General features: G+C 45.0%; 1 protein-coding gene across 2 annotated transcripts in view; it reads right to left on the bottom strand.

The window, feature by feature from the left end:
- Positions 1-25,502, bottom strand: part of LOC118503688 (hemicentin-1) — a 182,481-nt gene that overhangs the window by 70,305 nt on the left and 86,674 nt on the right. For both annotated transcript variants that reach the window (XM_036037231.1, XM_036037230.1), the window contains exons 7-10: positions 20,885-21,088; positions 20,660-20,811; positions 17,165-17,309; positions 3,630-3,760 (exon numbers count right to left, since the gene is read on the bottom strand). In XM_036037231.1, coding sequence (XP_035893124.1) covers positions 3,630-3,760; positions 17,165-17,309; positions 20,660-20,811; positions 20,885-21,088 — 632 coding nt within the window. The remainder of the gene's footprint in view (positions 1-3,629; positions 3,761-17,164; positions 17,310-20,659; positions 20,812-20,884; positions 21,089-25,502) is intronic.

Below are 25,502 nucleotides of genomic sequence, written 5' to 3' on the forward strand. Positions count from 1 at the left end.
TACACCATTCTCCCAGCCAATCATATTTAAATCATAGCTCCAAAGCATCACTGTCCTTTATTCAGTCACCACTGTTTGTGGTGACCTTCACAATGAAAGGTCCACCATGTTAGCAAATGTTGACCAGAGATTATTGAAACCGGCTAGACGAACCGATAAAAATAAATTGTCAAACTCTTTCGCTAACGCCCTTTGGATAACGAAAACCAAGCGGCTTGCAAACCTATCGTTGGCAGGGAAATTTTGAACATTCCGAAAATATTTCTCAACAAAAAAAACGATCTGTGGGGGATTGTATAAAACATTTAGATAAAATCTGGATCACCTCTTCAGCACGTAGCCAAAAGGATAATATGTGTGGATATGTCTGGAGCAGCATCCGGTGGAGCAGGTCGATAGCCGACAACCGCAGCATTGCGGACAGAAAGTGAAAAGGCAGCATTTTTCACATGGACACACACACCGGCACACAATCTCACAGCTTTGTCCGTTCCATCGTTCATCCGGTTGGCGTTTCGGTTCAGGGGTGCCCAATGTTAGGTGACCTGATCAGACGCAATCAGGATCGGGATAAGATTTCGACACCGGTGTCCTACCGTTACAGGGAGAACGCCAGAATTAGTGAGGCACTTTAAAGGCAGCTCCAAAGAAGAGGAGTAAAGAGAGAGAGAGACAGAGAGGGATATCGAAGGGGAGTGAAAAAAGGCAACGCCACATCCAACATCGAAATAACTTTATGACCCGAAGCTCTGATGCTTGTCTCCATGAAGGAAACAGTTTGTGGCCATCTCCGGTAACAACCCTCCATGGCTCTCATCCCCCCTGCCTTGCGTTCGAAATTCCTCAATAAGGCTCGAACGAGCGGCACGGGATGGCGCAGTGCGGTAAAGAATATCGAATATTGGATATTTTCTGGTCGATTCACATTGCCACATATTTTTGGGATGGAATTTTCGTTCGCACTCCTTATGATGGTTTAGCTTGTGGCTGTGGCGTGTTCCTTCCTTTCATATTCCTGCTTTTGGCTTTTACATGGTAGGCCATTAAAGTCAATCCCTTTTCCAGATGGGAGACCGAGGTAAAGAACACATCCTAGGCGTTAGCTGACTGACACTGGCTTCATCCCACCCTCCCAAAAAAAAAAAAAAAAAACAAAAAACCCCATCAACTTCATTCGACGCATCCGAACGAGTGTGATCGTGTGGGAATGTGGATGTCCGGACCGGAATTCCAGCCAGCGGGCTGGAACCGCGTATATCAATCGCTGCTACGTTGCGCACCGGATGACGATGATGACGACGACAGCGAAGACGCCGGACGAGCGGAATTTATTATTTTAACGTCTTCAATATGCATATCGTATGGGACGGACTTGATCCTTCGGGCTTGGACCAACGTAGGACTTTGCGGCCGGTTTTGCGGACGTGACTGAAATGTTATACATTGCCACACGGGTGAGCCTTAAAACTAAAATAAAACATTCTAACACTGCAGTACGAAAAAGCGAAATAAAGCTGAAAATGGCTTGGATGGTGTGTGAGTGTGTGTGGGTCTGTTTTTCTCCTTTTCGTGGCACCATGTGTTTGAATCGTTTGGTTTCAGTGGATGCAATGAGCGTTCGAAGCAGTCAGAAAATATATATTAAGGAGGAAAAAAAGGCCCTCAAAGGATGCTCTGTGCTTCTGTTCGGAGAGCGATGTTGGTTTTGGCCGTGGATGAAACGTTCTGTTTTGCGGGCAGAATGTGGTTTAAAATATTATCGAAAAACATCAAGAAATAATAAATTCAATCCTTTTATACTGGTGAATTAAAACAATCCTCCAATATATCCAATTTTGCCTCATCATCATGTCGTGCCCATTATCCAAACTTTGTTCGGTTGGAACTCTTTAAGCTAGCTTATTTAAAATCTGTTAAATTTTTTAAAATATTTTACTTAACTCGCGAGTTTGTGTCTATTCTTTCTTTAAGAAAAATCAGATCAATATCCAAAACAACGGAACTATTCTTCGAATGTGTTGACAGGATGATGCTCTTTATCATTTTCCGGGAGTTAGTTCTTCCACAAAAACTCGGTAAAAATAAATCACTGATCGAAAGCGAACTGTTGCGAGCAAGAATACTTTGCGGATAGAATATCAACTGCATACTGTCTACGGCTATTGACATGATCCGGCCTGACACAACGCTAACGATGAGCATTCTCCACTTTTCTCCGCATAGCCAACGCTGTCAGCTCGTGATCGCTGTGCAAAATGTGCATTTTCGTGTTCGCTATCGATTGACACAGTCTCCTGCCCCCCAGAAACGTCTGGATGCGATACGAAAAGCTGGTAGCCGATGGGTAAGCCGAAATTGAGTCACAAACAAACTGAATCCACGCCGTGCTGTACGTACGTGCAAGCAACGGGGGCGCCGAAACGATATACTTTTTCGATGAAAATAATAGAAAAGGAAAGAAAAGAAAAGAAAAACCACAAGCACTACATCCTTCAACGGCAAAACAAAAGCCACCAGCAGCCCGGGAAGCATAAGGTGGAAGCATAAGGAGACATATGTAAATAAGATATCACGAAATGGAAACCGCATTGCCGCCTGCCAGTACCGAAACGCGAGCTGCCACGAGAATGCAGCCGCTTGACAGTGCAATCTTTTAACTGGATTCCTTGCCCCGAAGCCTGTCTGAGGCCGGCCATTTTAAGCAGCTGCCGAGTTTCTGGAGGGGTGAGTAGGATAAGGAATTGGATAGAACGGTAAAGAAAAGAATTCTACACGGGCTCTGAATCTTACTGTTGTCGGTTTCGAAACGCTGGAAGACGCCAGCCGTGAAGGATACGCTATCGAAAAACTGAGAAAACCCAGTTTGCTTAATGCAGATGCACCAAGCACGGGTGCATGCTATGCATATTTGCGAATGTGTGAGTGTGTATTTTTGAAGGAAACCTTCTCTTGATCCTCGGCATCGATGTGGGCGATCCGCTTCAGCGTGCGTTATCGTGTTACGGCTTCACTTACACAAAAGAAGCACCACCCGCCCGAAAACGAATGCCTTCAAGTCGTCATTTCGTACCTCTTCGATTGCCGTCCGCTTTTGTGGATTCTTTCACACGACGCGCTCCAGTTCGGTTGCGGCCTTTATCTTGCGTTTTGCTTGATGCATATGCATGACGATGATGCAATGCCGTGCTCGGAAAGCAATTGCAATGCCAACATGTGGTCACTAACCACGGGCGAGCAGTTGAAGTTGCAGTGCAATCTCAATTTCAACCCGTCGACACCGTACCCGGCATTCGTCCCGGTAGTGGTGCACTGTTCGGACTGCAGTTTTCGGGCATACCGACCGGGGAATGGGGAAAAACCACAGATCCGGTGCGTTGGAAAGCGTACAACCCATCTGGCGGAGCGTAAAAGCGTACCACCACCACCACGATCACAAGGGGGTGCTCATATCCTTAATCCATTCGTTCCATTCACTGTGAACCGAATCCACACCAACACGGCTAGAACGTCCCCCCCCCCTCCCGGAAATGGCGACGACCGAAGAATAAATAAATGAGCGAATGAAAAGAGATATAACGGGGGGATGAAAAGCAAAAAAAAAAAATTGGAAAGAGTGAACGAATACTCACATTATGCTTCCAGACCACTTTGTATGCAGACGGATTTGCATTCACTTTACATTCAAAGTACACGTCGTCTCCTTCCTCGATGTCCTCCGGGTTCATGTTGATGCCGAGCTCGAGCTTCAGGGTGGGTAGATCTGCAGAAAATTTAAAGCATTTACAGATAGTGATGAGAAATTGTGCTCAACTACTGCAGGGCTGGTTTGTGTTCCGTGTGGTGTGGCTTTCGAAAGTTTTAAAAACATTCTTATTAAAGCTTAATAATGAAAAAGAACAAGGTTAAACATGTATACTAAATTCACTCCGTATGCTGTAACCTTATTCAGTTTGATTTAAACGCTACAAGGCTGTTTAAATCTCTGTTCCCTGGTAATCAAATCTGTGAGATTTATTGTTGAAGGCAGCTTCAACAAAAACTCTCAACCATCGGTGGATTCATGATTCCACAGTGCAAACCGTGCGTTTAGATTGTTTGCGTCTTGAAATAGCACCTCGAGCGGTCAGAAGGCTAGGAAAACAATCGCAATCGCGATGTGATTCTTGCAAATCCGCTGCTAAAATACGTCCTGGGGCACTGGTACCGACGGAAAGCGTTTGCTCCTCTGGTTCGAGCTAATGCGCGAATATCTTTTCCACAGAATACGGTTCAACAAAATCCGCGAGCGAGAGAGAGAAATGGAAAGAAAGAGAAACCTTGCTGACCAAAATGTTGGTCGAGTGTTCATGATCGTCACTTAGCGCTTGGGTATGTGTGTGTGGCGGAAGCTGTGCAACTGGATCATCGATGGCGCTCGGTCCGGGGCGGCATCACACAATAAGTTCCAGCCAATTCCATTCGCCTGTGTGTCTTGAGCTATCCTGTCCTGGTGTTATTTATGGTTGTTTTGCATGATATCTGTCGCTTTTATTGCCACCATAAATATGATAAAATATTTTTCTTTCTCTCCATACATTCCCCTTAACCCGCTCGGAGCTACACAGGGGGCTTCCGAAACCTCAGCAAGGCAACCGAAAGGATTACACGGGTCTGCTTTGCACGCGTGCTTTAGTCCATTTTTATTGGGACTTTTCTTGGGGAGATTTCCGGTTCGAGTGACCGAACCGGTTTTTGCAATCCGTTTGCTAGGGTTTCTTGGTTCTAGACCGGTATAACCCGCACGTGCCTAGTGTTCGTTAGTGTTCGCCGCCTACGTACATGCCATTTGTGGGTGGAATTTAAACAGAGCAATTTGAGGTTTTGATTTTTGTGGGGAAGCATTTTTCCGGGTATTATTATCATGACCCGTGGCTTCTTGGAAAAGTCGGACGCTTGAGACCCGTGAGGGTGATTTGTGACAGAATGATAGATATTTTGGTCCACTCTCGTAGTTGAGCGATTTGGGACGAGGACGAAAAATGGATTGCAATATAATCAGATTTCTAGACCCTTCAGCATTGAAAGAAAAATTTAAGATGGATAGAGAGCGTGATGTGCTTTATATATTACTTGTATCAATTTGACAATTTTAGAATTTATCCTTAGTTATACATCTCTAACTCTATCACAATAGTAACGATTCTCCTCTCCTTTTCTTGTTCTGCTTGTGACTCAAATGTCTTAACTCGCTAATTACCTCCATCATTACTTTCCTTCATCCTCAGACGGTGAAAATCTGTTGCTAATGTGCAGCAAAATTGAAGGGAACGAGGCCACATAAAAAGAGGGAAAATGACAGTGGAAGAAACGTATGCCACGTTCTTCATTTTTCTTTTTCCACTTCTAAGGACGCATGTTCCAGCTGTGCTCTGCTGTCGGGCGGACAAAATACATCGGCATGTCACATCGAAACCGCATAAACGTCGGGCCATCATCGTTGGAGTTGTCGTCAGTGCGATTTAGCGCGTTCGTTCGCAAACCCTAATCGAACCGTACCATCGGTTCCAAAGACAAGCCGTCAATCTGCATTCTGCTCACGGCCAAGTTAACGATCATGGATGCAGACCGGCGTTGGGATTATGTGGGGCTGTGTGTGTGTGTGAGAGGGGGATGAATTGTTTTTTCTTTCGTTATATTCTATCCCTTTTCTACCTGAACCTCCTAATGCGGGCATCTTAGCATTTTCTTTCCCATTGCACCCTGAAAACGAACGGAACGCTTTTTTTTCTCCTCATTGCTTTTTTTCGTCCCCGATTTTCTGTTTTCCAGTGGTAGCCACATTCGATGTCAGACAGGCTGACGGTAAACTGCGGATGATCGTGTCAGCTTTTCCCGGGGTGACAGTTGCGCTATGGGTTTTCCACTTGTTTTTCCAGTTTTTTTTTCTTCATCCAGCACTCCGACGCCCACTAGCATTAGGTGGAGTTCAGGTTGAGTGGCACTCGGTAGAAAGTCACTTTCTTGTCAAATGCCGTGTCGCACCATCGGAAGCGTATGCTTCGATTCGAACAGACAACACACTTGCGCTCGTCAAACCGGAAACGGAACACGTTTTTCACGTGTTTCTTTCCGTGGAGAGCGCTTTTGTTCGAAGCACCCACTTCCGCACCGGATGTAACCGATTGCGGCAGGTGACTAACGGAACTTTAGCACCACCGGGAGCGCTGTCAACTTTATCATTAGCAAGTTGTTCGGGCTAGCTGGTTGTCGGATTTGTCCGTAGGGGATTTACGGGAGCGCCAGAGGAGCCTATCTATCCAAGCCGGGTAGGTGCGTTCCATTTGCGTACCTAGGGAGCGGTTTTACACGTCCGTAAGGTGCGTGTGGGTCTCGGGGGAGAAACCCCTTTAGGAAGTCACCTGGACACGTGGAGTAGAAGAACAGCCTTAAAAGGTTCGCCACCGATATTCTGTACGGATAAATGTTTCTGCACGGTGACACCGGTGTATCTCATCATGTATCGAGTGTCCAGAGCACAGCCAGACCCTTTCATACGTGAGCGGCTGGATTAGTGGAGCGTAGCGTTGTTTACTTTGTGCCACATCCTTCCTTACACCGTGCAAAACGGCAAGAACAATAAATCCTTCTCCGTACCAGTATCGATCGATTTATCGTGCCATCGTGCACCAGGATGCACGTCTCGGCGTGATTGTAAAGTAACGAAACGCCTCGCAAGACGTTGACACTTGCAAAGTGGGTGGAAAATTGCCTTCCCGAGGTGTGCTGGGGTGCGGACGAGCGAAAAGAGTTATGGCACCAATAACGATGCCCGGCTGGTTGATGCTCCAACCGTGCGGGAAGGAATGGCAAGATTAATTTCAATTTTCCACAACACGATTCTCAACGACTCGTGACATGATGCGCTTCGGTGTCATCATCATTATCTTCGCTTGCGCTGGCTCTTCTCGGGATTTTCCACGGGAAGCCAACTGCACCGTAGAAGATGCTGCCGAGCAGCTTTCGATGTGTTTGGGGTTTACCTTGCGTGACGCTATTTATCTTTTCGAAACTGTCCCGTTTCCAACCGGGCAGGATGCTTTTAAAACCCGACCGCGCTTAAAATCGAGCATCCGGATTCCGTTTTGAAGGAGGAAAATAAAAACAACGGACGAGAAGGGAAAGAATTATGAAAGAATAAATTGCGAATAAAGCGTCGAGAGCTAGCGAAGCGTCCAGCTCGCAAGAATTTGAAGAGAATTATTTTTCTCGTGAACATCAAAAGCAGATTTTGAGCATCGTTCTTAATGGTTGATTGGTGTGTCCAGTTGGTGATTTGATTACGGATCATTTGAGGTGTCTTTAAAGTTGAGCAACTTGAATGGTGGATTGATGTTTCACACGAAGCAAAGAAAATCAGTGTCAATTTCGGTGAGCGCTCGTTGTGAAAGTTTAGTCAAAAACAGTCGCACGTGGATCGTCATGGACAGTTAATGGAAGGAATGGTCCAACGTGCTCGTTAGGAACAAAACTCATAGCAGCAAAGTTTTGTCAGATTTTATCTAAAGTTTAGAGAAACTTTCACAGGAGGAGATATTGTTTACGGCAGGAATTTGACGTGCACAATGGAGAGTTGTGATGGTCATAATTTAGTTTGGTTGTAGAAACGACAATCGTCTTATGACATTTTAATAAATTCAGTCAGATTAATTGTAGTTATCAATAAACTATATGTCCTTGCCATTCTCTTAAATATTCTTTTGAAGTGCTTAGTTCATAATATTGTGATTCTCTTTTAAGGCAGGCTTGGGTGGTCTTAACTTAAAAAAATAAGGAAGCCAATTTATTCAACTCCCAAGTGTCGTTCTGTGCCAGCGCAATGAATATGGAATCCAGTCGTTCCCAGTTTTTGTCACTGTCAAATGAATTTTGAGCATTCCGGTTTTTGCCACACCCGATTAAAGCCTCCTGTCAACCCCAACAACGTGTTCGAGGTGCGATTGACGTCCAAACCATCAACACCTTATAAGAGTGCCGTTCCGTACCAGCCTCTACCTGGTCCTCCTCTTAAACTCCCCCACAAGGTTGGGTGATTCCAACCTGGCACACCCCATGGGATCGGCCAACCATTCCATACACTGCACGCCACCATCAGTGACGTTCGCTGTGATGTGGTTTAGCGTACCACCTTCTCTGTCAACTCGCATGTTCATCCAAACAACCGACACCATCGGGCAACCATCGGGATGTGGGTGTGAAATAGGAAAAGTTTTTGCTACGGGGGAAAACTTTCCCAGCGCCTGGTAGCAGGGTGTTAACCAAGACGCATCTTGGATTCACTCCCCGGGTGGTGTACGCTTCGGTGCGCCCATGGAGTGACTGAGATTTCTAATAGTACGGTTGACTTCCCTTTCGGCATTTTCGCAACCTATGGTTTGTGTCCTTTGAGGAGGCATACTACGGCTCCTTAGCAGCGTTCACATGTCAACGTTGCCCAGCAGCTGTCAGGCGGTGAGAAGATGCGGATGGAGGAGAAAGACAAAAAAAAAAACTGGATACGTATAAAGTCTCGAACTATTCTATCCACTAGTACACCTCCTTGCGTATCTGTGAAACAGTTTTCGGGGGGAAAAAAATGTCGAGAGATTTCTAGCGGAACATTTCCAAACCATGAATGGAAAATAGATCCAAAAATCGAGGAAACGAGAGACCGAGAGAGAGAGAGAGAGAAAAAAAGTCTTGTCCAACAACAAATGCGAAAGAAAAACAGCATAGAACGAGGCGAGTACTAAAAAAACCTCCCTTCTTTTGTGAAGCGCAAGAGGAACTAGGAAGGTTTTGCTACGTTTCCAGTTGGTTGCACGCTAGTACTACCGGCATATGTACTGCTGGCGGAGCATGATATGGGTACGAAAGCGAATGTGAAAAAAGCAAGTCAAATAGTCAACAAAAAAAAAAAACAAACTGACCCTAAAATACCCCACCATGATACGCGAATGATACGGAACGAAATTAGATTAGAAGTGAAATGGGTCCGAGCGAGAATCGGACGCAGCCAAATCGTAGCGCACCGGACAGACAACATGTGATGTTTGATTCAGTTTTTTCGAAGCTTAAAGTTTGCTCTTTTCGCCTAGCCGGAAGTTGAAGAGCGGGACACGATTCAAGTTTCCGGCTCCTTGACCTCGATACGACTTTGTGGTGTGGTGACTGGAAGAGGCTGACAAGCAACAAAAAACGGATCTAGCTGCTTTCTTTTTGCACTAGCTAGCAAAGTAATGCCTTCCGAAGGATCGACTTTCTTTCCTGTGATGTGTGACCACTGTCAGCTTGCATAAGTGGACGATTCCAAGAGTTTTATGCTAGTCGCATCACTTGGATAGATTTTAAGCGTAGAATGGGAAAACACGAGACAAGAAACCTTCTTGTGAAATAAAATCAATTCCACTAGTATAAGTAGTAGTGGAAGCAAAGCGAACCATTTCTCGTGCTTGGAAAACCAAACAGGAAAAGGTTTGTTTGAGTTTCATCATCATTATGAAAATGTTAACGGATGTCCGGTGCTGGTGAAATAAAAGGGGGAGGCTGCCGATGGACTGGAATAGAAATTAAATGCTGGCCAGCTGATAATCTTAACACACGGAGCAGGCAGAAGATAGCTCTATCTTCGTTGTGTTTAGATTTGAACCATCTTGAAGTCTCCCCGGAGGTGTTACGATTGGCAATGGTTCAAAAGCATCGGAAGCTACATCGAAAAGTTAGAACATAGGTTGAATCTTGAGGAGCTGGGGGAATCCTATCGATCGCTCGGTAGGAAAAAGCCTTTGAACAACGCTATCAACAGTTTGGTGAGTGAATCAAATGGAATAACTTCATCCTGAAATTGGATTGATTTTCGAACAGTAAGAGTAGGACGCTTGAATTGGATTGGATCGAGGATGTGGTCGACAACCCTATACAATAAAAGAGACATGTCTCGCAAAGAGCTCCCTCCCCGAGGTTCTAATGTGTTCCGTTCTATCCTTGTTCGCATCGGAAAAGCCGTCTAATCGAGATCGACCGGATATTAGTTGGTTGGGGGGGCCAGCTTTCAAGTAGGATCGATTCACCGATGCCCCTTCAGAAAAAGGGGTTTAAAAGTTTGATAGACCAACCGACTGGGGTACGGTTGGCCGACGGTTGATTCAAAATTAACACGCTCACTCGACCGACGGTCATCCGCAGCTGATCCGCACTGCCGGTGGTGGTAGCCCCGGACCTGCTGTGGCTTTTCCGAGTGGACACGATCGGATGACATCGCATGGAGCTGACAAAATCAATTAACCTACCCTGCTTGCCATTGTGGCGGCCCGTGCCCGTCAATTTCGGCCAGCTCGGTGGCCTTGGCGTAGTGGCACAAATTTACCACTAATTGAACAAACTGTATCCGGTTACCCGGGGGGAAGGAGCCAATCCTTCGTGCGTGCGCACACCGGTTCGGCCGTTCGGTGGAATCGAGTCGAGCGCCATTTTCCGTTGCATTGCTCATTATGTCGCCAATGTTGTCCGTCGGAGTGACCAGCCGGACGGACCGGACCGGCCAGCGGATGAAACCGTAATCAAATTCATGTTTGCGGTTGCATCGGCAGACGGTCGGGAGAGATTGGTCGCGTGGTTCCGTGGTGGTTCGCGACAGGGGACAAAGATCTTTGGATGCCATTCGGAGCCTTGGTGCAGTTCGACGGCAGGCGGTTCGATAGGAATCGATTCCGAGCGATTGTGACATGCCGGAAAATTAAGCAGCCGAAGTTGGGACCGTTTGATGGTCCGGTGGTCGATGGTTGAGCAGCGTACGTACTTGTTTTCAGTGCACCATGCACAACTCGGTATAATTCTGAGCTGATGTTCATTTTCCTTACTGTAGATCGTTGGGTAGCGCTGAAGGCAAGTGGGAGATTCGCTCGAGAACAGGCACGGCAGCTAATTAAATACCATTGTGGCGGTACGAGATGAGCTGGCATTCGTGAGTTGGATTACAATTCTGTCGTTCGGTGAATGTGTTTAATGAACGGAAAATGAAACAGTTATAATGGGAAGTCTATAGGGGTTGTTAAAAACATAACTTAAGAGACATTCTTCGGTTAATTTGATGAGTTTGGGCTTGGGTAGGTTTTCTTGTGTTTGATAGCTTCTGTTTTAATGCTTTATTCTTCCTGTTGTTTAACACAACGCTTAAAGAAAGAAGATAAATGCTGAAGCAAACTTGTTTATTGTAAATGTATTGTAAAAATGTAAAGAGCCCTCAAAAAGAGCTAAATCACATTGGCCTTGGAGCACGGCTTGCTAGCAAACACACCGAACCGATTTAAGAGGTAGCGATGCTAGTAAGTTTTTGCATAAGCACTTAAAACATTAAAATATTTACCGAAAGCCCATTTTTTCCGACCGTGTTGGAGAGTGGGAGCGTGAATAATGCAAAGTAAAGAGCAGTTCTTTGACTTCCCAAAAACTATCTTATCGCTCGCGCCGTGTTTCATTTGCAACCGCCGGTATGTGGAAACGGTTGGTTTGGCTTTGTCCTTTTTTTTTGTTTGTTTGTTGGGTTGCTGGCACCAGGCACTCCAGGCACGCTCGGCACACCGACACCAACCCCGGTAAACCGTCGGTTCGTACCCGTAATGAAAAGGCAAAAGCCATCTGCATAGACGAACCGGCGGAAGAGTTATGAAATATGCTCCAGTGTCCCGTGGGCACTCCCGGTGGGATCGTTGCGCTACGGAACGCGTACGGGCACGCTGGTCCATCCAAGGGCGGTCGTTTCATCTTTTGCTACGTACACGATACGATACAGCAAACGAATGGCAACCGGAGGAACCACTTCCAACGCATAAATTAATGTAAAATGTATGTACGGTTTCCGAGCATCCTTTCCCTGGTCGACGGTTTGCACATTAGGTTGGCCGGGTGCACGGGCAACCGGCGCACCAGCGAGAGTGATGATATGATTTTTGCTCCGTCTTCACACCTTGTCGGGGGAGTGTGAACGGGACGGTGACCCAGCGCAACGGGTACGGCACAGAACCTGTGGGCCACCCGTTGGGATCTGTTCCAGTCCCTGGTTTAAGGGACTGTTCCGTGTGGTTTCGCAAACCGAATGAGAAATTTAGCTTTTAAGAGTTAATGTAAATTAGTAACAGTAACATCATCATCGTCAGCACGGAGACCAGCATCGGAGCATCGCTTAATGACAGCTGGGACAACACACTGACAACGAATCGGAATCCCTTTTTCGGACGACGAGCCGACTCGACACTCGAGAGCGCTCGCTTCCTGCACGGCTGTGGAAATGCTACAATGAATCATTTGGACCGAATTTGTACTACAGAGTGTGGCTTATTACACCCATAAAGCATGTCTTTTCAACGAAGCCTTCGATGGCAGTACCGGCAATGGCAGTCCCTTGCGCTTTGGGGTTATAGAATTTGAGGATATCTGGTTGTATGTGTATGAGAGTGTGTTTGCAAGGGGATTTAATGGCAATTTTGTTTTAATTTTATTTTGATAAATGAAGAAGAATTTAGTTGATGTTTTTCAAAAACTCTTAGGTGAATTGAAAATTATATATTTGCTTATGAATTGTGGGGGTATGCATTGAAAATGCCAAGCAAGCGAAATGAGACGCATGCTAGTAACATTTCGTTTAGGTTTAAACTTATCGGTTCAACAAAACGCCTGCAATTATGCAAAATACTAATTTTTTGATCGTTTTACAAGACAGTTTGACGATTAATCTGTATTCGGAATTGTGCCAGTTATTTTATTGCTCATGCGTTCTTAGCAGTATGCTAACAAACCATTTAATGAGCGTTTTTTCTCATTCAGATACATGACTTCTGCAATGTTATGGAACAATTATGAGCAAGTTGACTTATCACTTCCAGTCTTCAAGCTGGAAGTGGTCGTTTAGGACACACTTAGAGGAAATTCATTTGCATATTTTAGCACTAGCAAGAGAACGCAACACAAACTACGCTAAAAAAGGTTGTAAAACACACAAAAAAGTCTCAAAGAAGCGTTACAAACTGTACCACCATAATGCGACCGGCCAAGCGTTCTCTGAAGGCTGTCAAGAAAAAGGAACATTCTCTGGTGGTGTACTCGTACCTAAGCCGTTGTGTAGTGTGTGTGTGTGTGTGTGTGTGTGTGTGTGTGTGTGTGTGTGTGTGTGTTTGGGAATGGTTCCTGTTTTGTTTAAGTGAAGCTTTTCGTTTTAGCTCCCACGGCTTGGGATGCAAACTCGCTCGCTCCCACCAAAGGGGAAAAAATACATCCCCACAAAATGTACCGAAAAACAACTTTACTACCAAAGGAATTCCCCGATGCGACAATTTAGCCGGGCGAAAAGCATTTCTCCCACTGGCAAAGGAACGGCACTGCGGCCTTGGATGTTGGCATTACAGCACGAGCGCGCCGTAGATTGAAAACAAAAAACAACATTTCACAAACGCGTAGGTACGCGAAGGACAACAACAATGTAGTAGAACTTCAAACCCACAGTGCTTATCACCCGTCCGGTGTGTGTGTCGCGCCCACCACCATCGGTCGGTCCCAGGTACAAATCATTTTTAAATAAACCATTTAGAAGCTGTAACGCTATCTTAATTTCCCCAGATGCAAATGATTTGCCCGTAAAAAGTGTACTTTGCCGACGAGTAGTGAGCGAGCGCATACGCATACATACAAGGAAGAGAATCCGAAAACAAAAAACACCGACAGAAGCAACAACAAAAAATGCATAAACACATTCGCCGTGGAACAGGGAAGCCCTTATGGTTAATTTTTTCTTCCGCTTGCTTTGCTCCAATTCGTAGTGGCAGTGCCAAAATGTGCCCTGTACACCAGCGACTGGTACTGGGAGGACACCCGACGTACACGGGTTTAGCCGGAAGGAACTGGCGTATTTAGAGGCGCGCTGTGTCGGCATAGCGAGATGTCTGCCCAGCTTTCATCGCTGCCATTGATGAGGCGCTGGTTCGTTCCGTTCGCTGTTGGATTCGGGCTGCCGGCTTCATACACACCGGAACACATTCATAATGAGTCTGGGATCGTATAAATCTAATGAAATCCGATTTAATTTTAATGACTGCCAGCATGCGAGGTGCGAAAAGCGTCACAATTCGAAGGGGAGTCTACAGCTAGAGACTAGCGCACCCATTTTATCCCTTCCGTCTCGATGTTTATCCCTCGTCGGTGTGAAGGTGTGTGTGTGTGTGCATTCGTGATATGTATGACGTGATAATGAAATGATGGATCAACGCCATATATGGTGTATACGTACATGGGCAGAGCGATAATACGCAACGGAGGGAATACGATTCTCAACGGCGTAGAATATGAATACATAAATACGCCTGTGCTATGCCGTTGGGTAAATTTTCGGAGGAAACTTTCACCTCTGGTGGGATAATTTTAATCCCCTTTACGGTCATAACCGTGCGGAGTCTTATCGTGTTGTCACGTAATTTATCCGGTTTTCTGGTATGGAAATGTTTTTCATGTTTCATACTTTGGGGGAAAAATGTCTACTGGTGGACTAATTTTGTACAGCAATGACAAATATATCGTGTACAGGAAGCAATCTATGTGTTTTTCTTAATCATACTGGTGGGTAAAAAAGAAGAAGGAGGATTAATTATGATGGACAGCTATTCATTACGGGTATAGGTCATCGGACAAAGTGTAGCAGTCGTTATAAGTGCTTATCCATGGTAATTACTCTAGAATCTTGAGATATTTCTTGGAATGCTATAAGTAAAGCTCTTATAACTTAAGCCTAACGAGAATAATAAACAGTATCGTAAGTAAGTATCATCTTCATCGGTTCGAAGAACTTTACAAGTCTTTCGATTGAAGTTAAAATGCTCCCTTTTTAAGTTTTCATGGTAATATTTTTCGTCAAAACTCCTTAACACGTTCTTAAACTAGCAGAACACCAATATTTTTGTTTCAAGGTTTTTACCTAGTTCTCTTACAATAGGATAGAAGTAAAAGTTAGCTGATATCCGCTAGACTTTTTCCATCAAACTTTGTCCGGATAACTTTCGCACCACCAATCAACACAGCAACTGCTATCTTGCTAGCGTTCATTAGAAGATAATCTTTCCGCGGTAGATAGCAAACCCAAACCCTAGTTCTCTATTTCACTCACCATAGTTCACCGCTAGCTGGATGGCAAATGGATGTGCCCGAGTGATTGTTTTCGCGAGAAAATGGTAAGATTGATTAAATGATTTTGTGTGATTTCAGATGCTTGGTACCCGGTGAGCGACCGGTTTGGTGAACTATGTCGGTGCTTTGGTGTCAACAAAACAGCGTATCTTTCCAGCGTTGGCGCTAAACCACAACAAGGTACAACAAAACCGGGTAGCAGACAGCAGGACCCAGCTTTGTAACACTATATCGCGATTTGCCACGGATTACCTAGCAGCCGGCAGCCATCATCAAGGTGATGGATTCATTGTCATCGCCCTCGCTTCTAAATTATTCTTCCACCGAAAACGGGCAACATTGATTAGGTTCCCGGAACCTGTAACATAAGTGTAGGGTTCAAGGGGGAAAAACTTTCACCCCAAACCCACTGTTCCAACTGTGTCGGCACCCCCTTTTCATCCGGTTCGGTTTTAGTTTGGTTAAGTTTGTGGTTTCGATCGTGTTTTTATCGGATCCACCGTGGAGACAGCATGGATGGTTTGTGGGCACGGGGCTGGAAAAGTCATTTACCGCAGAAAAACGGGTCATGGTTTTTCGGTGTAACAGTTCGATCCTGCGCCTCGTTCACCGGGAGGTTTGTGGGCAGAGTTTTCCGACCTGTAAACGAGCCATTTCAAGCCCCTTAAAAACAAGTCAACCGTTGCAGTTTTCACTATGACTCCAAGTTTCACGTTCTACTATCCTCACGGGGCTCAACGGTGGGAATGGGTCGATGGTGGCCCTTTTTTGTTTCTGGTCCCTTGACTGTTTACCCATTTGGAAAACCCTTTTAATTTATTCGATAGCAACGTCGCTTCATTCTCGCTCCGCTGGCGCTTCTGTCTCATTTTGGCACACACAAACAGAACTCCCAGCTACACTACAACGCTCGCTGCCCGTTGGGTGCTGCTGTCCTATTAAACACAACCATTGAACGCAGTCGAAAGCGGGGGGACTTTGGGGATTCTTTTGATCCCGGTGACCAATGTAAATAAGTGAAGTGAGCGAATGTTTGCCTAGCACGAAAAGAACAATACTTTTTCCTGGAGTGTAGACGCAAAATTGGATCCCCAAATCGTCGACCGTATGCTCCGCCCGACTTTTCGGTCTCACACACCAGATAGGACAGGATCCTGGGACTGTTGTTGGTTTTTTTGTTGTTGCTTGATGACCTCGCTGTAAATGGGTGTGTGAGGCCAAATTTCTCGGAAGGTTTCTTTAGGTGTTTGGCTAAAGAAGTTCATCGGGGGTTTTTTCATCATACTGTTGATGTGTTGCTTACTTCTCACAAAAAAGTGAATCGAGAAGAAAACACGATGAGTAAGCGTTCTGGGGGCTTCTGGATATGGAATTTCCCGGCCAGACCGGACCGCATGACATTTAGCTGTGTTTGGTTTCTCACAAGCGACACAGCAGAAGCATCGGGCAGGTGACAATTGTCCAGAATAAATTGTCCGTTTAGCGAATTTGCGTCCGGTTGCCTTTTCCGAGCGTTCTTTCTTATCGCTTGGACCGGAAAGTGAGCTTTTTTTTCACCCGGCTTCTAAAAAGGCCTATTTCGTTCCATTTTATTCCGGAGATAGGGCAAGAGATTTTGCTTTAATCTCATTTTACCGTATGGCCTTTATCAGGCTCCACGGTTCCGGTTTTTGGGTGCGTATCTTTTTTTCCTCTGCTTGTTGTCGCTTTGCTTAAACCGAAATTAAACGTAAATGAAAAATCAGAAGGTCACGACAGTGCTGATAAAACGTTAAATTAAACGATTCATTTGCATTTGCAAAACGGCTACGAATCCGGTTGGTGTGGAAAGCCTGGCCTACGGACAAACCGACTCCGTGACGTGAAATCGTGACGTTTTGCTGTCCGTTCAGGGTGATAAGGATAACGCACTTACGGGTCGGTATGCGGATGGATGCGGTAAGTGAATGGATGATGTTACGAGACGGTACAGGTTACTTACAGAAGACGTTTAATTTCATCGAAGTCTCCTTGGTCCCCCGTTTCACCAGCTCGTTCGTCGCCCGGCAGATCAACGTTTTGCCATGGTCTTCGCGGGTCGGCGTGAAGCTGAGCGACGCTAGTGTACTGTTTCCATCCTCGGACGTCTGGAAGAAGCCGGAAAAGAGAGCGAGAAAAAAGGGAAAAACGAATCGTGAATGAAAGGAAATAGAAACGAGAAAATCATTTTCGTGGAGAACACACACACACACACACATACAAATCGAAAACCCGAGCTACACAAAAATGTACCTTCCCGTAAGAAAGATTAGTGAATGAAAATGTAAATGAGGGTCTGTTTTTTTTTGGCGTGTTGGCGTAAATGGGGATTGGGAACAATCCCGGGCCGCATCCCTGAGGATGATGATGAAGAGAAGACGACCCGCTACAAAGCAACTCATTATTCGTGCGCAGTAGAGGCCAGCCAAAAAGGATTTCGCAGTTCTTTTTGTGTTACGGGTAGCAAGACAAAAAATTCCTTCCCCAGGTTATGATGAAGCAATACAGGTGAGTAATTATCCCTTCCGGACAATAAACACGCGGTGCGCGGTACCGGTACATGAATCTGGCGCTGGAAGGATAATGTGGATAAATTTCGGACTTTTTTTGTGTTTGTGCCGGTCGAAAAATGTATGTATCTTTAATGAAGACAGAAGATAAATGGAGACTGTTATAGAGGGAAGTATAAAGCTGAAACGAAGGTTCGTTGATGTTGTTTTCTTGTTTTGGTGCTACATAAAACTTGAGACAGGCAAAATGGTAAAACATATTAGAGAATGGAGCATTAAAGCAAATAAGTTGAGTCTGGTACATTCACACCAGGAAAATGTCTACGTTTTAGGAAACCGAGTAAATCTTACAAGGCTTACCAGTCCACGCACTGAGCATTCGAATGGCATCAACATTGCGGAGTTCGAAAGCATAAACATTTTCAAAAAAACTCTTGCTTATCTTCTAGCTGCTTGCATAAAAACCGAGCCTGACGTTGTGTTATAAAATATTCTTCAGCTGTTATATCGATCGTAACAGTTTATTTAAAATGGTGAGTTCAAGTCCGAAAACATTGTGGATGTTGGATGTTGAAATTTTACAGCTATTCTAATGATTGTCTAAGGAATAGTGAACTCCGCATAATGTTCAAATCAATAGTTTTAATATGTGATCAAGTTCAGTATTGTAAACCAAAGAACTGAAGTACTATTTAAGATCACCTAAGGCAAACTGTAGGATGGATGAGGCCCCCGACGAACTGATAATACAAGCAACAGCTTAGTGAAGAAAAATAAAAGGCACACAAAACAGCCATTTTTGTTGCTTGATGAGGATAAATTTGAAACATTGTAGTGATGTAGTGATTTTTGTTGTTGTTGCCTTGTGGACGAATCCTTTGACATGGATCCGTCCCTTTATTTAGCGTGTGGTAGAGAGACACAGTTCCGAGAAGAAATATAATAGGATGAGCCGGGAAAAAAACAAAATACTAAAAAATAAGCACCATTTTCGCTTGGAAAAGATGATGCAAATTTCGTCACAATCTACATGACAGTGACTTTGTAGGAGGGATAATTTTAATAATCCTTTCATTTTTCCTCGTAATGAATATCGCCTACATTATGCCGTGGCATCCCTGGTACAGTCTGGTAGCGCTGTTGCGCTATTTTTTCTTCCAGTCCAGTCCAGTACACACCAGCCACGTGATGTGTTGTAGCGTTTTTTGCCCCCTTTCTTGCGCCCAATGGTCAGTTTTCCACTCCTGCTGCTACCTCTCCCTCCAGGGGCAATGGGACCGTCGGCTTGGGAAAAATGGACGCCATAAATTAAATTCTCCTAAAAGGATTCTGGTGAAGCACCGAAGAATGATAGCAATGCTGACCAAATCCCAACCCATTGTTGGGATGCTTTGGCGAAAACTCTCGGAAACAAAGATGAAGATTTTTCATTACTTATCCGTTGGGAGGAGTTGTGTGTAGTAAGGGCAGCTTTTTTTTGCTTTCCAAGCTCCACTGCATTGCGGTTCACAAAAAGGGCTCGTCAACGAATGGGGGGCGGCTGAACGGACTGACACAGGCTTATGAATGATGTAACAAGTGATTTATTCATGATAAAAGAATGTTTTTCACCCTTTTTTCCGCTGTGCGCACCCAAACGTAACAAAAAAGCACATTGTGGCGCATTTTTTGTTGCCTCTGTAACGGAGCGCCGGAGCATTACAACTCCATTTTGGATCGTTTTTAAATTCGATTTGAAAATGAGGTACTTGTTTCGCTTTTCCCTTATTAAGGGATATACTCAGTTTGGGCAAATTAAATGCAAGTAAACGGCTCAATCAACCGATTATGGTTTTACGTTTTAGAAAAAAGGGACTCTTGAAAACCTGTTAGCTCATCCCATGCGCTGACATATGCCGAAGCAGCTGAGCATCCCCTGACCCATAACCATTAAAGAAACGGTTCCGAAATGGTGGCTGCAACTTTTGGATGAAAGTGAAGCAGCAAATGGGTACCACACCAAAATCGCACGGTTAGCTTCTCGTTACCATCAATTGGGTACAAATCGTTTCCCTAATGGATCGGCGAACCAAGAACCGGAAGAAGCACCCGAACCCGGGCGCGGCACCGTGCACCCGTATCCTATTTTGAACGGTGCCTATCTGCACTGCCTAACGCCCTTTTGGGTTTGGAAAGGAAAGAAAATCCCTGTTTACCGTTCGTGGGGTTTCCCTCTAGTGAAACGTGTGCTGCACTTACACCATTCCCAGGCACAGAAGTGTCTGAATGCCGCTGGAGCCCAATTCACTCACGACTCCATTAATAGTGGTTGTTTTCTGGGCTGCTTTTCTGTTCTGGCTCACTGCTTTGAAAATCACCCGAATTTGAGCATTTGATTCTATGGCGGCCAAAAGGATAAGGCTAACGATCGTATGTGTGAGTGAGTGTTAGAAAAAAAGGAACAAAGTAAAAAGGTTCGCCCCACACAAACGAGTTGTGCCACGAACACGGAAGTGTGAAATCGTTGGCTGGGGAAGGCAAAATTAGCACACCAGCTGGCGTGAGAGTGCGAATAACAATAACAGTACCATTACATCGCACCCAGCTGGGAGGGATTTAGGTTAAAAAGTTAAGTTTGACGAAGGTGCTCCAGCTTGCACGAACGGTGATAAGCTGATATGAGGCGCAACACACTCGGTAAGCAATTTCACATCCAACGGTGAAGAGTTTTTTAGGAATTTTATTTTAAATTGAAATGATATGACAGGATGTTAGAAGAGATATTCAATGGAAGAATGTTTAATGCATAATGTTCCGCTATCGTCAGGAAGTATGAAAATTGGATTGAATTTGATATAAAGTTTCAAAAATTAGAATTAAGGATTTTTCCAGGTTTAAGATGACGTACGTACATTAGATATGTATTTCATGAAACAGAAAGTTTAATAGGGGATCCCGATTATACCTACCGTTTGATTTGTTGCCGTCAGCTGCACGCCACCCATCCACCAAGTGATTTTTGCTGGAGGCCTTGAACCCACCGAAATACACTGCACGATGTAGCGTCGATCGGCCGACAGTGGACTGCTACCATTCACGATCTCCACTGTTAAAGGTCGTACTGAAAGAAAATGGATATTAACGAACATTTGTTGCTTTCTTAACTACGTTGCAGAAATGAAGAATCTACTTACATCGCAACTCTATCGTCACGTTGGCGGTCACGTTTCGCCGGTAGAAGTTACTCGCCTGACAGCTGTACACGCTGTGCTGGTGGGCACGGGACAGATTTCTCACCACGAGTCGACTGCTAAGCGTCGATTCGTGTGCATAATCGATCATTGCACTCGGCAACGTCTTGCCATTGCTGGACCAGGTAATCTTTGGTGTTGGATTGCCTACAGAGTAATAAATGAAAGAAAGTACAGAAAAAATTATGTTTATGCCAATAACATCATTAAATGCAAACTTCCTGCAAGTTTGGAATAAAATTCTTGATCTTTTAATACGTTGAATTCTATTCGTGCCCCGTATACTATTCTCAGCATCGAATCAAAGTGGAACAGCTGGAACAGATTAGATCACTACCGACGGAATAGCTTAAATATTTACCAAAAACGTTATCATTAAATCAATTACACCACGGAACACAGCACGAGTAGCCTCGAATCGAACGGACGAACGGGCCAAGCGCTAATGACACCATAATTTGTTCCGCTTCGGTGGTTGCCGCCGGAAAACGCAAAATTGTCGGCTTCATGGCAACAATCTCATGCTCTGGTTTGAGCCATTTAGTGGGGAGAGCTTTCCACCAGAGGGAACGATGCCGGAAGACGGGGTGTGCGAAATATGGTTGGCCGTAAAATCGGAACCAATTAGATTATCGTGCTTGACGCAACAAGCATCAGGCGAATAATTCATATTAACAGGTTGTATTCTTAAGAATTTAGATTTATTGAGGTTCGAGTAACTGCTCCGTGGTTTGCAATTTCATGGAAAGCTTAGTAGAGCCTTTGAAAATGCGTGTTGTTTCGAATTGTTCAAAGAGTATTGACTGTTAGGTTCAAAATTTAGCGTTTGCTAGAAAAAGGGGTTTTAGCATAAATATGTTACAATTTAATCTCAAGTTTTCAGAACAGATTTTACTGGAAATTTCATGCATTAAATTTTTTTGTTACAAGCTTAAAAGGAATAAAAATAATCACATCTATCAAATTCATGTTTCTGTAAGCTTTCGAAGAGCGACAACTGTCAAACGAAGCGTAAAACATTCACCTTTAACCTCACAATTTTCCCACTGGAGGAAAAATGGAGAGACCATTTTTATCGGCAAAGACTATTCTTTTCTCATCCCTGGTTGTTGCGGCTGCCGATGAAAAAAGCCAAAGAGCACCAAAATACTAGACAACGGCAGTATATTGTGCCTGCATGGTAGGCAATCCGCACGTATGGTGGTAGAACGCGTGCTCGGGATCGTGAAACTGGTATTATGTATGTTTGGTGCCAACGTTACCAGGGACCGAAGAGGGTAGATATTCTGGAGGCTTATTTATTCGATCATGTTTATTGAAATGTATACTTCTACGAAAAGTCACTCGAATGGAGCAAACCGCACCGAACGGTGGAACAGGTGTCACGAACTGACGGTAGAACGGCGTCTAGTGGGAACGAGGGAGCGCAATATCTTCCGACACATTGTGAGTGGATGGGATGTTCTTAGAGTGTGGCTTGACTTTTCTCCCCTGATGAACTTTGGCTGATGAGAGCTGGGAATTGACACACGTGTGGTCGGGTCGATCGTATAGGTTAGCGATTGTTAGACACAGGCGTGCATCACAGTCTAGTATGTATGCTGCTCAGTGACGAATCGTTAAGCGCCATGACAGGGTCACACACATCCCTGAGGAAATTTAGTGTTCTGTAGCGATGGATCGGATCGCTTGATAAATAGGGTAATTTACGGTCAGTCCTTGACATGGCTACTGGTTTGGGGGAGAGAATTGGAGTTGTTTTAAAGCTGTCGATGAACAACTTGCTTGCCCTCGTTCAGTAGAACTTTAAATCAAACGTCAATCTGTTTACAAACGATAAGGCTACTTCAACGGAGAATGATTGTCTGAAAGATTTATTTTTTGGCAAGTGGTTCGTCTTAAAAAACTGAATCCAAGAAACGAGAACTCAACCTCTCGTTTCGTTACGTCCACTTCCAGACTACATTTCCAGTTCCCACGACCCTCGTTGGGATGACCACCAGTAATTGAATGAAGAAATATTGTAAACAAAATTGATTGCGTGTTAAAGTTCACAGTTTTATGTATCGGACCCACATTTATTGGGTTTCGTTGGTCGGTGGTGGTAGTAAAGCTGTGCTTCCGGTGCGCTCCGACGATACCGACGGCAAGCAAGGCGCGCAAGGTGTCGGCGAGAATTGGCGAAGCAAGAGGAAACCCGAAAAAAAAACACACGGCAAAGAAAACCCACGATGGAAACAAAAGGGCACCTCGTGGGAGAAAGAGCCAGCAGTGAAAGCGCCAAGTGAAAAGCAATGTAAGGCTGACCTCATCTTACCATCAGGGTAATAGACGCAAAGCCGACACTGTGTGGCTTCGGCCGATTTTTTGGTCGGTTTCTATTTCATCCATTTTACTGGTCCCCTAGGAGTGTGAGACGTTTGAGGTTTCGCCAAGCGTTCTTCCAAAGTCCGCATTGGTCAGCAAAGAATCGTCGCATTTAAAAAAAAGAGAGAGAAAGAACAAAGGAAGGAGGCCAATTTTTATTGATCACCTAAGGGTGTAGTAGTACACCCAAGGAAAGCGTATTGAATTCCTTTACTCGCGTGCCCTCTTACTCTTCTTTTCTCTCTTCATTTTATTCTTTTGCTCAAGAACCTTCAGAAGGTTCAGCAATTTAAGACTCTCGCCTGGTCGGGCTGGATCGAAAGAAGAACAGCCGAGTTTATTCCCCCGTAGCCATTCGCAACATACAGCAACGTATCGAATATGGTCGGACTGACCTTTCACACGGCACGTTTCTTCGGTCCGGTTGGGGTTGTGAGCTTGCCGTTTTCTTTTTTGGAAGGATAGCAAGCCAAAGGCTTTCGCCTGCCTCTCGCCCGTGTTTCGTTAAAACATTTTATGGCAATGGCATTCTTGGCTTTTGGTTCGCGCTCAATCATCATGCTGCGGTTCTAGGCGATCCCTTCCAGGCGAAACAAGCATCACAGCCGGGGGGAATCAAGTCGACTGAGGAAAGTCGAACGAGACCTCCGTACCTCCGATACGCACACATATTCAGCCACCATAAACAGACAGACGGTATGTGTTTGTGACCTACCGTTCGTGCCCTGTTCCACCGTGTTGCTTATAAAAAATCATGGAAAATCGATGAAAATTGTTTCCAACAGGCTTCACCGCACACGGACGGGGAGGGCAAACATTCCCGTGTATGGCGGATTGTTGCGGAATTTTACTCAGTTCAATCGATTTCGATTGCCTTTGGCTGCGATTTTTTATGCAAATATTCCCGAAAATATGCTGGAACGGTCCTTCGAATGTTTGTATGCCGTATGAAGCGGCACCATAAATTGTGGCGGGAGGCCTCGGGAAATATTTATGTCGCAATAAGAAAATAATATCCTAAGCGACTTTTATGCGCTTGTTGTTTGCCGGAAGGAACGTATCCGTATGGTCAATCGCACTGAGGGGCGCAGTGAAAACAAGTTGCGGGAAATCGGTTTCATTTCAGCTGAAAAGAAAATTAATCTCTTCATTTTCCACCACCATCAGAGCGCGGCATGTTATTAAAAATATCGCTCAATTCTATATCGCGATTCCCACGCAAACCGCTGCGGCTTCACTGTGGTGAGGTGAGCGTGGAGGTGGTGTAGCAGTTTCTATTAGACATCCGTTCAGGCACTTAACTTCCGCAAACAGTTCCAATCTTCAATTAAGATCTTCTTATTGGCGTGAAATCTGAAGCCCAAGCCCATCCACTGAACCGTTACAGACGGGACGGGAGATCATTCGGCAGGGATCGGAAATACTTTCAAAGTTCACCGGGTTCCCTCGACCCGGGAAAAAACCAACGGTAGCCTCAAACTTCCCACCCCCTTACAATGAACGGACACTTTCTTAAAGACCGAACACGACACAATCTTCCACTATCCCTGTCCGTGCTAGGAAGAGCACCAGCAGCAGAAGGATGAGAAATCTTTTCCACATCGTATCCTCTAATGATTTCCATTCCATGCAGGTCCTCATTTTCCCGATGTCCATTTCCTTGTCGTCCCGCACGCACGAACCGCACAGTCCCACCGGAATTGGATGGGTAAACGAACATTTTCACATCGGAGCGAAAATGAATGAGGCGAAATTAATTAAATCGTAAAATGACTGCCAGTGTCCGGACTGGCGCTTCCAACGCACACCAGTGTCTGCCTTTTGTGTTCGGTTTTCGGAACCGGCCCTTCGAGTAATCTTTCCATTCACCATCACCATTCACTCATTGAACGCATTTTTCTGTTTTCTTTTTCCATCTCGCAGACACTGCTCCTTTCGGAGGTTTTCTTTCCCATTCGGTCGTGCTCTCTGGTGTGGCCGACCCTCGACCATCCTCCAACTCATCATGCATCATTTAATCTTAATTATCGTGGTGACATTACACTGTCGGTCGTACGCATCGTCCCGTTCACCTTTCTGGCTCGACATCGTTTCGGTTTCACTCAATCTTTCTCTGCCGTACCGTGTTTTTGTGTATGTTTTGCTGGGAGCAATGTGATCCACACGGTCAATGCTAGCGTTGACCATAATGTGG

Source organism: Anopheles stephensi, chromosome 2, assembly GCF_013141755.1.
Source record: "Anopheles stephensi strain Indian chromosome 2, UCI_ANSTEP_V1.0, whole genome shotgun sequence".
Classification (NCBI taxonomy): domain Eukaryota; kingdom Metazoa; phylum Arthropoda; class Insecta; order Diptera; family Culicidae; genus Anopheles; species Anopheles stephensi.